Below are 18851 nucleotides of genomic sequence, written 5' to 3'. Positions count from 1 at the left end.
AGTCATTTTCTCAGTTTATTCAGTTTGGTTAATACGAAAAAATTGCACTATAACGATGTGAATTATCAACCATACTCAATTAGTATGGCTGATAGATAGATAAATATCAAATACAAATATTTAGTTATCTGTTAGTTTGGTGGTTAATTTGAAATTCTAAATTATTAAATTCTTCTAACGTAGAATGTCTTTTAGTATTATATTAAAGTAGGTTAATAATTGAGAGGTCCAATGGGCTCTGGCTGTAAGTGTCACTTTCTCTTCATCCTTTTTTTCTCTCTCAAAATAGATAAGTTCGTAAATGCTGTTATTCTACTCATCCCAACCAGTGTTGCCACATTTCCAAAATAGAATTTCCAGGAAAGACGGTCAAAATTTCAAGTATTTTCTAAAAATTCCCACGAAATATTGAAAATCAATTATAGTGTCGTCGAGCGACAATATTCGGGAGGGGGTATCTTTCTAGATTTTTGGATTTCGATAGACAACATCCAACAAATTACAGAAAATACAATTTAATGCTTATACCATAACTATTTTTGTATATGATGTTTTGAGTTAAAATTTACCTTTTCCCTCCGGATCTAGAAATTTCCTACGAGTTGGCATCACTGATACCAACTACCAATTTTCTAGAACTGGTAGAAGAATAGTGCGAGGAGTAATAACTATTAGTAATTTTTGATAATTCCTTTTACAAGAAAACGAAAGTTTAAATATCCTATGGATTATCCTAAATACAACATAATTACATCAAATTTTTGTGCTACAAAATTTTTGTTAATTTATAATAAAAATAAGATAATACAGTAAAAGTAAGGTGGACACATATAATAAAACATTTAGGACGAGAATGATAAAAATTAGATAATAAGTTGAAATAAGTCTTCCCTGCTAAAATCCGTAATGTGTAAAAGTGTCAAATATCCAGGATCAGCATTGTAGGCAGAACATTTGCAAATTCATATGATTATAAAGCTGTGATAACTAAAAAAATGCTATAGACATAACTTATACGGTAGTGATGAAAAATAAGTAAGGCAATTTTCATAAATACTAGAATATAATGAGCAGTAAAGATAGTAGTTGAATTTGAAAAATAATATCAAAAGCAGATTAGGAACGCATTCTGCAAATAGGAACATCTACTGAGAAAAGAAACAGATACATTACAATCCTTCTGGCAAAACCAAAACAGAGCCTACAAGTCGACATTCAGTAATAAAACGACATGTCTAATAACAGTAGGATTGTTTGCGAAACACTCATTATTGCAAAGACATGGTAACATAAAGTAGAGTGTTGTAATTGTATAGTTCTTGATATTATGAAACAAACACAGGTGGAAAAATCATTTTTGAGTCATTTTCGACAGATACAAATCATATTAACACAATTTTATTTTGGAAATACAGGGTGAGTCTTAAATAAGTGCAAATATTTTTAAGGGTAGTTTATTTCGACCCCAGAAACCCAGGAAAGATTCAGTAGTTTTGAAAATTTAAGCGAAAAATATATTTTTTTAATTTTCAAATTAAAAAATCTCAGTTATTTTGGACTTACTTGAAAAACATCAAAGGAAAAATATGTTTCATTTTTGAGATCTACCAATCCTGAAAATATTTGTACTTAGTTAAGAGTCACCCTGTATAAAAGAAATAATTATAATTTAAATAGAATAAACCAGTACTATGATTATTTAAGATACTCTAATAACTTAAGAAAAGTATAAGTATACGTAAAGAAATATTTAATATAGTTATTTATGTAACAAGTTGCCGAGCAAGTTGCGAAATGAATGTGTTTTGACCACGGGACGCAAAATTGTTCAACGAGGCGAAAGCCGACTGCCACTCTTTTCGCAACGAATTTCATACAAGATTTTTTGTGAAAGCGGATTTGAGATTTTCATGCTATTATTATTATTTATTTTTAAACATTTTTTAAAATGTTTTGGTAATCGGTTTCTAAGGCATTGTTTAATGACAAAGTTCTGTCAGGTTCAAACGTCGCCGTATTTCCTACAAAGTTTTATGAAAAAATGAGTGATAGTGACGAGTCTTTCGATATTCAACAAGCTGTTGAAACTGCGCTATCCACGTTGGTGCCCGAGAAGTCGAAAAATTTATACGAAACCGCCTACAACAACTTTGAAACCGGGGTCAAAGAAAAACATGTTGATAATTTCACAGAAAAGGTATTGCTAGTATTGTTCAACTCTGTTTAAGATTTATAATAAATAAATATTTTCATTGTTTCTAACGTTTCATTTTTTACTTTTAGGCAAAGTGTCACTTTTAGATACTAGTGCCTAAAAGAATATCATTTCGAATCTCAAATAAATATCAAAAACTGTCAATTTCGAAACGCTTTCACAAAAAAACATTTAATGTATTTTTGACCCAAATTCTACTTCTAGTTTTACTATAAATATCTTATTAACTTATACCAGACTAATATTAGTCGCTTGTGTTAAAGAAAAACAATGATGCTACTATGGTCATTTTCTAAAAATAGGAATATTTTATTGAACTATGTATTACATATTTATGATTACTATTAGTAATATTACATTTCGGTATATTAAATTTGGTATGAAACTGCTCTCCGCCGCCATACTAAAAACTGAATATCAAATCGTGTACTCATATTGTTCGCTTTGATTACCACTGTATCCTAATTCTCGACAAATATCATCCAATAAGCAAGGGTATTAGGTTTTATTTAAACATGCATACGTTTTCAATATACTTCAGCATCAATACGTATAGAATGTTTTGAATTGAAAACGGTTTATATGTTTTCAATAAAACTTGATTTATACGAGTATGTCATAATTTATTTTTCTATGATTCACATTTTATTTAATTTTGTTTATATTGTGAATACAGTTTCAAGTTCTATGTAAATATATAAAAATAGTGTCTATTAAAATTGTTTGCTTAGGATCACTTGATATTCATAGGAAAAATGTTTCATGAACTATATTTTGAACCCAAATTTCAAATTTATTATGTAAAAAGTAATGAAATGTTCGTCAGAGAAGACAATTTAATTTTTACCACGAATATAATATTACATATTATTAGCTTATTAGCCATATCATGTATACAGGGTGGAGCCTCTCATACGCTGCGGATGCTCCAAGGAGAACGACAGTTTCTAAAATGAAATTTTGTGAGCATATGTAGGTTAATTCAGAGCATTTTTTAAAAATATAGAGAGTTCTACAGGGTGTCTCCAAAAAAGTTACATATCAAAGTTGTGTTTTTTTTTGTAATGGAACACTCTATATATTAATTGATTTTCGGATTTTGGGAGAAAAATAATGGTGAGTTTTATAAGAGAAGTATATGACTAAAATGTAAGGTTTTTGACATATTTAACATTTTCTAGAGATAAAGAACAATTTATAAATAACAATAAAAGCTACCTAAATTGGAATTTACCCGATATAGCCTAATATGTAGTTAATTCAACTATTGTACTTTAAATCAAATTAAAACTTGATCCAAAAAGTTATACAGGGTAAGATAAAATTAATATTGAACATTGGTCACCTTTAAAAGCATGTTACTTTTTTCTTTTAAATAGAACACCCAGTATATTATTCCTATATTCAATGGAGAATTCATGTCTCTTCAAAATAGTATTAAGGTTGCCTGCCCCTCAAACAAAACTTTTCCTAGATACTTTCATTTATATGATTTAATCTGAGTAGATCTGTATTATTTGATAAAATCTAGGGTGGCTGTGATATGTTTGACTTTACTTCAACATAGCTGCCTAATTAGTCCAACAATTAGTTATTCTAGCTGCTTTTCGAGGTAGAACTCCACATATGCTTTTTAAAATGAAAAGATCCTTTTGAAAAAACAATCATTTTATGCAGTTAACAGGACAGGAAGCATTTTGAGCAATTGATTTCATCTAGCTAATTTTTGTAACATAATTATAGGTTTAAATCTAGTTTTAATTGTGTAGTAATTAAAATATGTTTTAAACGTATCTTTTTATTACCGTTGAGTATTTTACTCTACAATCTTTAATTTTTGTTAAATTAACAAAAGGTATATCACAGCCACCAAATAATAAATATCTACTGACGCAAAATCATAAAAATTAAAATATCTAGGAAAATCTTTGTCTGAGAGTTAGGCAATCTTAATAATATTTTAAAGATATATAAATTCCCCATTGAAAACCGGAATAATATACTGGGTGTTCCATTTAAAATAAAGGAGTAACTTGCTTTTAAAAGCGACTAATGTTCAATATTAATTTTGTCTCACCCTGTGTTTCGGGTCAAATTTCAATTTGGTTTAACATACAATGGTTACTGTAATTAAATATCAATCTATACAAGGTCAACTAAAATTTAGGTAGCTGTTATCTAAATTTAAAATTTACTCTTCATTTTCACAAAATGTGAAATATGTCAAAATCCTTAGATTTTAGGTATATACTTCTTTAATAAAACTCACCTTTATTTTTTTCGCTTTATATCTGAAAATCAATTAATATATAGGGTGTTCCATTAGAAAAACAAAATTTTGATGTGTAACTTTTTTTGGGGAAACTCTGTATAATTCTATACAGAGTTTCATAATTTTATAGAATGCTTTCAGTTAACCTACATATGCTGCCAAAATTTCATTTCGATATAAACTACCGTTCTCCTTGGAGCTTCCGCGGCGTGTGAAAGGCGCCACCCTGTACAACAAGGTAGAAAAATTGTAGTTTCGTTTCAATACTTAGATTTTCAGAGAACTATTATTTCAGCTCTTTTAACATTTGCAATAAACCTACATACACCTAAAATTCATAGAAAAATTCCGACTACCTATAAATTTTTATTTTATTTCTTAAATTATGCGGCCAAGTTTCATCTCCACCGCCTCAATCTGCAATTGCGAGATAAACTAAACGACATCGACGGTGCAAACCGGAAATAAGAGGAACCGTCAACGGAACGACTTACCTGCGATAACCACTTGAAAGACGCAAGGTTCCTTCTGTCTGCCAATTTCGTTCTCGCCGTAACAAAGGAGCGTGCCGTAGTCGAGGTCGGTGTTTGGCGTGTAGTTGAGAAGCGAAGACGTAACCTGTAATGAGAAAATTTACTTTTATATCTTTTATTCTTTGCTATTACATTGTCGCGCGACTGGCCCAGCGACGAGCATAGAAGCTCGGCTAGATTTTAGACGATATTCGTCTTTTTCGACGAGTTATTCGTAAGGTTTCTTTTATGTAATCGTCAGCGGATTTTTTTGCAAATTAGGTTAAAGAGAAAGAAAACTGTGGGAAGTAAAACTAGTTTTATGAATATTTGTGAAACAATTTTTGTTAATTTCTTGCAAAAAGTCTGGAACCACATAACACAAACAAATATAACATAACTTTAAGTAAAAGCTAAAAGCAATTACAGGGTCGTTTTTATGTATGGAAACGGTCGATTGTTAGGTAAAATATAGGAGGTACTGCAAAAAGTTAAATACAAAAGTTATAGGATTTTTAATTATCTATTAGCGAGTAATAAATTTAAGTATACAGGGTCGTTCATAAAGTCGTGGCACATTAATGTTTCATTTTTTTAAATAGAACCACCTGTATATTATTACATATTTCAATTATTCATTCAATTCTAAGCAAGAATCTAAATACACACAATGTACTTCAAATCAACCGTTTCCGAGTTATTGACTTGAAAATATCACTTAAACAATTCGATTTAATTAATTTCGATGTGTTTGGTTTGATTTAATGATGCCATTCTGCCGAAACTGTGATACTGTTGTAATGGGGTTTTAAATTTCTATTAGCTACTAGTAAATTTAAGTATACAGGGTCGGTCATAAAGTTGTGTCACATCAAACTTCTTTTTTAAATGAAACCCCCTGTATATTATTGCATATATTAATTCTTCGTTCAATTTTAAGCAATAATCGTAATACACAATGTGAACCAAGTGTAAAACAAAAATTTTGTAATTTCCAGGCTTCATATACTCTCATTTTATACATCTATGAATGCTAACATGAGAACTAATGTCAAATATTATTAAGTATCACAGTTTCGGCAGAATGGAAAAATCAATAACTCGGAAACGGTTGGTTTGAGGTACATTGTGTGTATTTCGATATATGCAATAATATACAGGCGGTTCCATTTAAAAAAATGGAACTTTGATGTGTCACGACTTTATAACCGACCCTGTATACTTAAATTTATTACTCGCTAATAGATGTTTAAAAATCCTATATATCATTTTTGTATTTAACTTTTTGCGGTACCTCCTATACCGGATGCGGCTACTCTAAGTGGCTCACCCCCTATAACTTTTTTATTTTTTCAGATAAAAAAACGAGATTTGGTATGTTAGTATATGAAATAAATTAGGATTGATTGACGTATTCAATTGTTTTTGGTCACTTCCTGTTTCACGTGAAATGACTACAACTTTTAATTTTTAAATGGCACCTTCGGTATTTTTTTACTTTATTCGATAGAAAATGACATTCTGAATAGAATGACATATCATATGTCAACTTTTGACATTCTCGCTTAAAACAAAATTAAGTTTTAAAATTCAATCTAGAGTGCCATGGTTATGTTAAAAATACTAATTCTTAATCAAGGAGCCTTGGAAAAATAGATTTGATTGTCTAATGTTTTTAGTGTCTTGTCCTGGCCAGTTAGAAAATGCTCAAATCGTATTTTTAATCATATTTCAATTTTTTCAAATGGAACGAGGGTGGCTCATTAGCATATTGGGAAAAAGCATTTTTTTACGAATAATTTGGTACCACACACTTGGTATTTCGAGTCAAATTTTCGTTACGAACCGCAAGTTATAATTTCAAATAAACCATATGCGAAAATGCCAAAAGTTGACATTTTCATATGTCATTCTATTCAGAGTGTTATTTTCTATGGAATAAAGTAAAAAAGTTCCGAGGGTTCCATTTAAAAATCAAAAGTTGTAGTCATTTCCGTTGAAACAGGAAGTGACAGAAAACAATTGAATACGTCAATCAATCCTAATTTATGTCATATACTAACACACCAAATCTCGTTTTTTTAACTGTAAAAATAAAAAAGTTACAGGGATGAGCCCTTGTTGACTTGTGACCCCTTTTTGAGACGCACCCGGTATTATACCTAATAATCGACCGTTTCTATACATAACAGCGACCCTGTATAAAGTCATTTACAGAAAGTTTAAGCTTTTTTATCTAATTAATTTGTTGTGATCAGATAAGTAGTTGGATTTTGATTTCTTGTAATGTCATTTTGAACGAATATCAACGATTTATAATGGACGTATCAGCCAAAAACTAGTGTTCTTGGATAGGTGGATTTAGGTATTTGAAATAGTTTTTAAAAATAACTATTGGCTAAAAACTAATAGCGAAATATTCATAGGACTTTTTTGAAAAAATCGTTTTTACTTGTTTTTTTTTCTTCTTTTGACTATTTTGACTTTGCTCGTTAGGTTGGCAATAACTTTAAGAAATTCGAATATTTATTAACTGTTATCGTTAGTGTCAAAACAAAGAAAAAAAGTAGATAATATAATAAATGTTTTAAGTATACAGGGTGTCCCAGTCTGAGCGTGCATTAGAAGTTTCTAGAGAACTACAATATTTAGATCGGAGATTTTTTGCACATCAAAGATCTATCGATTAAAAATATTTTCAATATGGCGGCACATCCGGAAATAGCGGAAGTTAACAGAAACTTTCTTATTTTAAATGTGTACCCCTATTTTTTATTACACACTTCAATTTTCTGTATAATTCCATGAATGTTCATGTTAAGCCCTCTATACCTAACATTAACCGTTTTTTGAAAATTTTGGAGGAAAAAACTGCCTGTCACAAAATGGGGGGGGGGTGTATTCTAAACGTCAAATTTAGTGTAATAGTAATTACCACAGTCACTGTGACATAAATAGGGAACATGTGGCTGTCTATTTCAAAAAATAAATTATACGAATGTCATATAATATTACCCGTAGCTATCAAGGAATTGAGCTATCAAGGAATTGAGCTATCAAGGAATTGAGCTATCAAGGAATTGAGCTATCAAGGAATTGAGCTGAGATTAAAAAATTATCATAAATAATTTTTTTCAAATGGAACCCCAGTTTTTTATTTCACTAGGAAAAAGGGTTTTCAATTCGTTACTTTTTTATTATACATGTTCCTATACCTGAAATTAATCGTTTTTAAGTTATTTAGGATTAAGGCTGTATTCCGATGCAAAACCAGGCGAACCAGACTGGTAAACTACTATAAAGAGCGGTTCCTGAAAAACATCGGTTTCATACGGAACGGTTTGGTAAAATACTGGAAATGTCTAATGTTGACGTTTTCTAAATTCCAATACCTTTATTATAAAATTTATCTTTTAAGCATTTTTTCATTCACGATTACTTGTTGTCTTATTTTTCATGTTTTCTTTAAATTTTCCTGACTTTAAGAAACAATGACTGCATGATAAGTTTAAATGGTCCTAAAAAGTCATTCTATTTAGTTAATGAAATTTATTTACCTTTACTGCCTACCTCCATTGCTTTTGGATGTAAATACAAAATATTATAACAAATTTTAGAAATTAAATGAGAATTTCACTCAAACTTCCAATATTTGCTTGATTTCTCTCACATGAATGACATTGATTGACAAACAAAACCAGAAAAACCAGCCTTCTCGCACTGGTTAACTGGTTAGTTTGGTGACAGTTATAACCGAATTTTTCAGGAACCGTGTTCCGTAATAAGAAAACTTTCAGGAAACCGATAGAAACGGAACATAAAACCATAACCAAGGAAAGCAACGGAATACACCCTAAGTTTTAAAGCGTCATTGTTGATCCCTCCTACTTCTGTAAATTTTATTTTTCAGAAATTTCAAAATATCTAAAACCACTTATTTTTTTAGGCTTTTTGCAACAATTTAAACAAACCTTGTGACTAGAAGCAATTATTTCTAACAAATATTTGTCCTTACCTCAGTAGTATACTTCTCCGATGACACATCGGTTTGATCGCCGCTATTATTAAACGTCCAGTGAAAGGAGGCCACTGGCGGGTTAGCGTCCACTTCGCATCGTAACGCCACCGTCTCCTGTTTGAGGGCGCCGTATACTTCTTCCCGTTCCTGGATACACACGGGAGCGTCTGGAAAACAGAGTAAAATGGGAAAGGTCAGTATAGGACGGCCATATATCATTGCACCTTCAGATTTTATTATGTTATATATTACCTATTTTATAGCGTGTCGTAGATTTTAAGATAAATAATCCAGCTGTAACCGGTCTTTTAACCTTCTGAAGTTTAGAATTTTACTTTGCGTCATATGTCACATAAACATTGTTTAGTACAGTCTTTATTTCTATAATTGTATTCCTTTTAATATCAAAAATGATATTTAACAATGCCCGGTCATTACAATTATTATAGAAATTATATTACAGAGAATGATACTATGTGGTGGTCACTATAAATGTTGATAGGTATTTGGTTAGATAACAAGTTTTTGAATAGACGCTTCCATAGACTCATAAGCGTATTAATATTAGACATTTTTATTTCTCTAATAACCATAATGACTTGGAAACTGCACTGCAACAGATTCTTCTAATTTTTAAGTGTACTTTATATATTTATCTAGTGGTCGAAATAGTACATTATTCATTTATAATTATAATGCCGAGCGTGGGTCAAGTCAGTATAAATATTATAGAAATAATGATACTAATATTGCTACGGTCACGTTGATAGGTAATAGATTAGGAAACAATTTACAACAAAGTTGTTAAATAGATGTTTACAAAAACACTAACTAAAACAACTGGCTTGGACATGAGATCTCACAATTTTATGTAGTTGCAAGATTTGTTGTTTCTTACAATTTATGTTTTTGGTGGTATTTGTTTGTTGCTCATTCTATTTATTTTTGCTCGAGTAATATATCATTAAAAATATCAATAGGTTAATAAATAAGTCCTTCAATCGTGAAACAAATAATCAGAATATAGAAATTATAACAGGAAAATCGTATACGTATATTACCATTGGAGCTGATCGGTACAGCAGCTGACTGAAAATTTGACGTCAAATATTCAGTTTTAAAATCATGACATCAATCAAAATTAAAAAAGATAGAGAATCACTAAAAAAAATTTGAAACCAAGGCAATCAAAACTTATTCGTGCAAAAATTAATGAAAATGAAATTTCGGGATTTTTTTTTCATTTAACGTTTCCTTCATTAAACGCTAAGTAAAATTCAAAATTTGAACTTTTTGACACTTTTAGAACTTCTTGAAAAATGCATCTTTTCTTTTAGCCTAAAATTTATATTATATTATACATTCATACATTTAAATTTAGTTTAATTTCCATAGGAAAACTAGCTAAATCTAAAATTAATGACGAAAAAAGATTTGGTTAAATTGAAATTAATGATGTAAGACAAAAGTATGATTAATTGAATTTAAAATTATAATTTCTGATAAAATAAATTATAGTTTTTTCATGGTAATATCCCTCATTTGTGGTTATAAACTGTCCGTTATAAATGTCTACATACATGCTTTACTCAGACACCTGCAAATGTTTGTAATGTATGGCGATCGTTTCTTTTAAATTTCAATCAACACCGTATAACACAAACCTTATAAATAAATTTTAAGCTATAAATTTTAAGCCAAGCCTAGACTCATTAGCTGACCGTTATCAGGTAGAAATTGCGAATCTGAAGTTTGATTGGCGTTAATAAACTTATCCTGCTGAAAAACTAAGTGGTTGCAATTAGAAATGTTAAATAGTTTTTCTTAATTCTTTTTTTTTGCTTTTGATGATGAGTTAAAACCACTGATAGAATTGAAGCATTATTATGTCAATACCGTGTGTTTCTCAAAAGTGGCTCACCGCTGCAACTTTTTTACATTTTTGAATAAATAAACGAGGTTTGGTAGGTTAGTAATATAACATAAATCAGGATTGATTAACGTATTCAATTAATTGTTTTTGATCATTTTCTGTTTTACCTTACACGATAGAAAATGACACTACGAATAAAAAGACATATCACATGTCAACTTTTGACATTCTCGCTTAATAAAAATCGTATTTTTAAACTCAATCTAGAGTGCCATGGTGTGTTAAAACACTAATTTTTATTTAAAAAGCCTTGAAAAAGTAGATTTGATGGTCTAATGTTTTCGTGTCTTGTCTTGGTTGATTAAAGGATGCCCAAATGGTGTTTTTAATCATAACTCAATTTTTTCAAATGAAACGAGGGTGGCTCATCGTTTTTTACGAAAAATTTGGTACCACACACTTGGTATTTCCCGACAAATTATTATCGTTACATTTAGGACCATCGCACTCTCAGAAAAGTAGCATTTAAATGCTATTTTTCGTTAATTGAAAGTCAAAAGTTGACATATAATATGTCAATCTATTCAGAATGACATTTTTTTATCAAAGGAAACAAAAAAATACGGTGCCATTTAAAAATCAATAGTTGTAATAATTTCCGGTGAAACAGGAAGTGGCCGAAAACAACTGAATACGTCTAACAATCCTATTTTCTGTCATACTAAGTCTCGTTTTTTTGCCTGAAAAAAATAATAAAGTTATAGAGGTGAGCCACTTTTGAGAAACACCCGGTATAATAATTCTGACTTCTATTCTATTCCCTTCATTTGCCATTTCATTCTAATACAGCGAAAAGAACAAATTCTCTCGGAATCCCTATTTGTACCGCAACGACAGGGATTTAAAAAAAAACTCTACATATAGAAAAAATGCAAATTTTTGCCTAGAACAAGCATAGCACGAGTTCATTCGAAACCCAGTCTCCTGCTCACGAACCGTGCACACTTCCTCTCGTTCCTCGATGCACACGGGAGCCTCCGGAAAATACAGAGCGAAACTCGAACTAAAGGTCAGTGTACGGTCAGCGCCGGTCAAATATCAAAACAAATACGTAACAACGGTGTTGACCGGAGAAATAAAATCGTCGGACGTTATTTTCCTTCGGTTCCCGCAAAGCAAACAGGAGAAACGTTCTGGGAAATTAGTCGGACAAATGTAGAGGCGAATCAGCTGGAAAAACCTCTATAATTTCGGAAAGAATAGAGTAAATATTGGTAAAAGTGTCTAATGAAATACAACAAAAAAATGTCTTTTAATTGGCGAATTCTTATAAATAAAGAAGTTGAGGACAGAAAACAACAAAAATAATAAACAGTTACTTTTCGTATAAGAAAATAATACATAATTTTATTATACGATTGGTGCGGTTTTTCTATTTTGTACTGTTAATTAATACGCACTCTGTCATTATACAAACATAATAAATGCGAAATAAAAAATAAGAAATAGAAAAAATAGCTGTCTTAAGTACATATTTGTCCTAATATATGTATAACATTTCGCAAGGCTTTAACAGATTCGTCAACAATTTACATATGAATAGTACACAGTCTATAAAATATCCGATAGTGAAGCAGCACTAAACGTGATCAACTCAGTAACCATCAACTCGAAGTTAGTCAATGAATGCCTAGAGAAGCTGGACAAAAAATGCTCTAGTACAACTGGTGTCAAACAATCTAACATCTCCAAACATCACTATGGTACAAGTACAAATAAGACAAAAAATATAAAGTCCTCCTACTCTGGTGCCCGCTCGGATAGAACCAAACCAAACGCAAATGATCTAGCTAGAAAAGGAGCGAACATTCCACTAACTGGATCAGAACCGTTCTGTTTTCCAAGCGAAAACCAACTAAAGGCGGAACTGAGGAACCTGGAAGACTCCATCCGTAACCTGGAATAGGAGTCCTCCAGCGGTCTAAGACACTCGAAAAAGTTCCTCAGAACTTACGACCGAGAAAAGTCAAAGATTTTCCTTGATTTAAGTAAAAACAATCTTCCGATTGTCACGCTGTTTCTAACAGGACACTGTCTCCTCAAAACACCTCTGTAGGCTGAAGCTAAGGAACAACGGCGAATGCAGATTCTGTGGGGAAAATGGTGAAACACAAGAACACCTTATCGCTGAGTGCGCCGAGACGACGACCGTTCGTGCCATGAACTTTGATACGGCTGATGTCGAGAATGGAGAGCTGGTCTCTGTGGAGCCATCTCAGATACTGGATTTTGTTAAAGCACTGAGATTGTATGATGAGTTATCATCATCATCATCATCATTTAGCTTATACCGTCCACTGCTGAACAAAAGCCTCCCTTAACTCTAGCCATTTCCTTCTATTTTGTGCCACTTGAATCCAGTTTCCAGCCACCCTCTTAATGTCATCTGTCCATCGACTAGGAGGTCGTCCTCTGCTTCTATAGGCCTCGTGTCTCGGTCTCCATTCCACAAGTCTCTTTGTCCACCATCCATCTGTCATCCTAGCCACATGTTCTGCCCAATTCCATTTAAGATGTAAGACAGATATCACCGCATCTCTTACTCCTGTTCGATTTCGTATTTTATGATTGGGTATTTTATCTCTGAGTGTAACTCCCTGTTGGGAGTATGATGAGTTATAACTCTTTATAACTCAAGAAAGGGGAACACACAATAGATCTGTAAGGTCGCGGTGATTAACTCCCCTCCTAAACATTCTACGTTCTAGTGTATAATATACAGGGTGGCCCATCGAAAACGTTCCGCAAGGCATAACGGCTAGGGTAATTTTTTTTTTAGAAAATTCAAAGACACGTCAATTTTGTTTGTGAGGGGGACAACTTTTGCCCCAAAGATGATTGCAAAATCTTTAACCCTCTAAGCGGGGCAGTCTTCCCCAACATTTTTTAAATAGGAAGGGTGGTCAAGTGGTACCGCAATGAAAAGGGCTTTCTATTGTCTATACTTTCCCGTTTCGTTTTTGAAAATCAACCCAGTCATTGAAAAACTATGAAGGATTGAAATTTGAAAAGTTTAATTAAACATTTATCAGAGTAAATGATAAGGATAAATTTCTTCGATCAATTTGCTGTTTTTTCTTATTATTTCTAGATGTTTACGCATTTTTTCACTTGCCACAAGATTGAACGATCAGGTGCGGCAGTTGTTAGATAGCTGTTTTGTGACTTGTGCGTTGAAGTTCTTCTCAATATCGTTAAACTTTTTAACAATTATGGTGTACTCACTTGCATAAAAAGTGGATATAATCGAACTTTATTTTAAAAATAATGAATGTATTGGGTTGAGCAGATATTAAATGAATGCCATCCTGACAAATACCTTTATGTCAAAATTGTTCGCTAGTTAGTAGCAAAATTTCGCGAAACTGGTTCCGTTATGAATAAAAAGAGGCAGAGGAAAAATCCTGTAGTAAATGAAGCTATGGAGATATTCGTATTGGGCCAATTTGCCATGGATAGTACGCTGAGTACAAGAAAATTAGCCAATGAGACCGGCGTGAATCGTACAAGTGTCCAAAGGATATTAAAAAACACAAGTTCCACCCGTACAAAATTCAGTTGGTACAAGAACTCAACGAAGACGATTTTGATCGTCGCTTGCAATTTTGTGAAACTATGAGTGAACGAGTGGCGAATGATAATAATTTCCTATTTAATGTGTGTTTCTCGGATGAGTGTAATTTCTTTTTGAACGGTGTAGTTAATCGGCACAACTGTCGGTACTGGGCTGAGGATAACACCAGGGTTTTTCACAAGGTGCACACACAAAACCTTCAGAAATTGAACGTGTGGGCTGGTATTTTTGGAAATTCTATTGGTGGTCAGTTTAACGATATTGAGAAGAACTTCAACGCACAAGCCACAGAACAGCTATCTAACAACTACCGCACCTGATCGTGGCAAGTGAAAAAATGCGTAAACATCTAGAAATAATAAGAAAAAACAGCAAATTGGTCGAAGGAATTTATCCTTATCATTTACTCTGCTAAATGTTTAAATAAACTTTTTAAATTTCAATCCTTCATATTTTCCCAATGACTCGACCGATTTTCAAAAACGAAGCGGGGAAATATAGAGAATAGAAAGCTCTTTTCATTGCGGCGCTACTTGACCCCCCTTCCCATATGAAAAAAGTTGGGGGATGACGTGTGTTAAAAACAAGCAACATTTTATTTAGTAAATGTGATACATTATTGCATCGATGGCTATAAGCGTTTAAATGGGAAATAAAAAATCAATTTTTCTATAAAAAAATAATGATGTGAAATGTCATTTAAAACAAAACGTCAGATTGAATATCTAACAATATCAAAAAATCTACGAATATAAAAAAACATTACTAGAAATCTTTGAAATATTTAAAAAACTAATCAATAAAGACTTGAAGTTAAACTATTGTTGGAGAACGTTTAGTATTGTAAAGAGATTATTTCCTAATGAAATATTTCTCTTTCGAATACATTGGTTATTAGGAAAAATGGAGTATTTTCTGGTTTAACAGCAAAATATATTTTACGAATATAAAGATCTACCGCGAGATCAATAGGAGCGAAGCGGATTATAGTTGAGGATTACAGTAATCCTCACATAAAATGGCAATTAGTACATGGAAAGGAAATATGAGAGGAAATCGTAAAGGATTAAGGCTTTTGTTTACCGCGCATTCGTCATGATGGAATTAGCTAGAATAAAGCTGGTGCATTTCTTGATTTTGCACATAAATTAATAGTTCTTTTTTTAGTCTAGCCGTTATAGTATTGCAGGAACATGATTTTGAAAAATATATAGTAAAAGTTTTTCCAACTCACCGGCAAAAAAAAACCGGCCACTAAAAAATAGTCCCAATTTCAAAGTTGGATTTCTCGCGAACCACTCATTAGATTTTGATGATTTTTTTTTAAATTGTAAATTAGTTCCTTCTTAACGGATGCTACGTCAGAAACGTTCATTCCCAATTTATTTTGAGCATATACATGGCACAACAATAAGACGAAGTTTTTTGTCCGAACTTTGTATTTTAGTAGCTGTAGTAGCTATTGCTAAATCAAATCATATTGTAGCCTCATCTTTTGTGAGCATTTTATTTTTTTAATCACGACATTATCTCTGTTTGTATTGGAGCTACGCTGCTTTAAAACAAACGCCTCGAAAAAAGATTTATTCCATTACTCAATATCCCATTCACATGTAAACGCGCAAACTGACGACGTGCTCGACGATGTCTTGTAAGTAGTTGGAGTTCTGTGGCAGGCCTCCTTGCAGACAAGCTGTTTTCGTTGAGTCTTCGTCGGATTGTTGCCTCATTGACTTGAGTTCTACGCACGGCTTGTAGTAGATGTTGATTCTGAAACGCTGTAATTCTACGATTTCGTAAAGTATTCAGGATAATAATTTTTTTTAAATAGTTTAAGTTTTCTTCCGGAACCCACTCGCCTGGTGAAATTTCCCGTTTCCATATACCGATTCCAGGCATCCTAGACTGATATTCGAGATATACCCAGGGTATTGGACACATAACGTCGACTTCGGCCATCCTCAATTAAAGCCACAATAGGAGCAACATCCGTCACAGATAATGGCATTTTTGAATTTGACAACCGTCGTTGTCGTATTATGGTCATATTGCAAATATTCATAAATCCCTTTTCGTCTATGTCACTTTGATTTATTTATAGATAAAACTTTCTGCCTGCGAAGCATTTTTCCGAGGCGTTTGTTTAAAGCAGCGTATCTCCAATACAAACAGATATAATGTGTGTTAAAAAACAAAATGCTCACAAAAGATGAGGCTATAAAGTGATTTGATTTAGCAATAGCTACTACAGCTGCTACACCCTACAGGGTATTACAAAGTTTAGGCAAAAAACTTCGTCTTATTGTTGTGCCCTGTATATGCGCAAAATAAATTCGGAATAGAAATTTCTGACGTAGCATCCGTTAAGAAGGAATTAATTTACAATTTAAAAACAAGATCATCAAAATCTAATGAGTGGTTCGCGAGAAATCCAACTTTGAAATTGGGACTAGTTTTTAGTGGCCGGTGAGTTTAGTATCACACTCTTCTAGTAGGAGACGCCAGACCTTGTCGTTGGTGGGGAAGAGTCTAGTCCTACTAAGCGACTAGTACCACTTTTCAAATGATCCGGCAATTGTAACGCTGATAATATTTTAGAAAGATGGAGCAGGTGCCTGTATATAAAAATCCAAATTTTCAAAACAATCCTATCACCGGTCCTCCTATTACTATCGCCGGAAAGTCGGTTAGCGGTAGACAGCTTTTGATTCATAAGGATATTTCAAGATTTTTCATTTTTTCCTTCCATTGTAAACTTTAAATGCTTATAATGAAAGCTTATAATGCTTCAACCTAAAATTCAAAAGTAGTTTGTGACACATCTAGAAGTACCTTAGAATTTTGATGACGGCGAGTGAGTCACTAGCGAAGTTAAAGAAGTTTGACTCGAAAAAAATCAGATTCCTTGAATCAGAAAAGACCTCTTCGATTAATTCTAATTCGTTTTTACCTTTTTTCCCGACTGGAAAGTCAGTTACAGGTAGCGGCTAGACAGCTAACTTTTAATCCATAAGGATATTTTGTGATTTTTCATTTCTTCCTTTTATTATAAGCTTAAATCTATCTAAAATTCGAAATTTGAGGTTAGTGGCCGATCTAGAAGTACCGAGAGAAGTACCTTAAAATATTGATGATCTGTCAATGAGTCGAAATTAAATAAATTTGACAAGCGATAATTCATAAACTATAAGGTATAATTACTAGATATTTTGGTGACCTAGCCAGCTATAGTGTGTCTTCATGTGTAATGAAAATTAATATTCTTACTTTATCCACAACAAAGTTATAGGGTAATCAAAAGTGCCGCTAATACCTTCGAGAAAAGGATGGTACGGCTTTGCTCGACTTGGCGGGGGCACTTCCGTGCCCCCATATTTAACACACCCAGTTTATCCAGTCTTTACTTAAAAGAAGTCATGTAAACAGTATTTATAAAACATATTATATATGTTTATTTTATACTATATAAATTAACATTTTTTACACAATTAAGCCATCATACCCGACAAACTCACTCTCCAGTTTTAAGAATAATAAAAAAGTAGAAATAAAAAGGCATATCCTATATCGCATATAATATTTCCAATTGAACATAAATTAAAAACCACATTTTTTTTTCTTAATATTTGACAGGCAACTCAAAGAACGCCTAGCAATAAGAAGTCAACGGTACAAAATAAATTTTTATGAATATGATTATGTTTGATATTATATGTTTTTCGTCATACTATATTGTTATATTATTATAACATAAGCAAAATCAGAATGGAAAAGATGCATATAACGTCCGCCGGACGTTATCATAACGGCCGGCGGCCGTTAAGTTTCTAAGGTAATCGTAACGTCTGTCACCTGCAACAATGACTATTTATTGTCAGTTGGACTTTTCAAAAATTGGGAAAATAGACCATAGCGAGATGTCGCGAGAAATTCCGTTGGAAATACAGGAGGAAGCGGCTGCGGCTACTCAAAATTTACTTCCGACTATAACCAGAGAGAGATATCAGCAGGAATATGACAATTTTTTGAAGTGGCGGCAGGATAGAAGTATAAACAGCGTAAATGAAGCGGTATTGCTGGCTTATGCTAAAAGAATGTCTGAAATGTATTCTCCTACATCACTGTGGACAAAGATATCCATGCTGAAGCTTGCGTTGAGAGTATATGAAAACATCGACATATCAAGGTAAAAAGCCATTATATTCTTCGATATTTAATCATACTCATCTAAATTATATTTGTTCATAGATTTGGTAAACTGTTCATGTTTCTGAGGCGCAAAACGAAGCTTATTCACCAAAAAGCCAAAGTTCTGTCGGAGAATGAC

At 32.4% G+C, this 18851-nt stretch overlaps 1 protein-coding gene across 2 annotated transcripts in view; it reads right to left on the bottom strand.

Annotated features, from left to right (window-relative positions):
- LOC115883136 (neural cell adhesion molecule 2-like) overlaps positions 1–18851 on the bottom strand; it is a 472691-nt gene that overhangs the window by 133289 nt on the left and 320551 nt on the right. For both annotated transcript variants that reach the window (XM_030901447.1, XM_030901448.1), the window contains 2 exons: positions 9015–9184; positions 4982–5105 (listed from right to left, as the gene is read on the bottom strand). In XM_030901447.1, the coding sequence (XP_030757307.1) occupies positions 4982–5105; positions 9015–9184 (294 nt within the window). The remainder of the gene's footprint in view (positions 1–4981; positions 5106–9014; positions 9185–18851) is intronic.

Source organism: Sitophilus oryzae, unplaced genomic scaffold (genome assembly GCF_002938485.1).
Source record: "Sitophilus oryzae breed Bouriz unplaced genomic scaffold, Soryzae_2.0 scaffold_1816_pilon_pilon, whole genome shotgun sequence".
NCBI classification, from domain to species: domain Eukaryota; kingdom Metazoa; phylum Arthropoda; class Insecta; order Coleoptera; family Curculionidae; genus Sitophilus; species Sitophilus oryzae.
The sequence above is the reverse complement of the archived record's forward strand: the minus strand, read 5'-3'. Positions and strand labels throughout refer to the sequence as shown.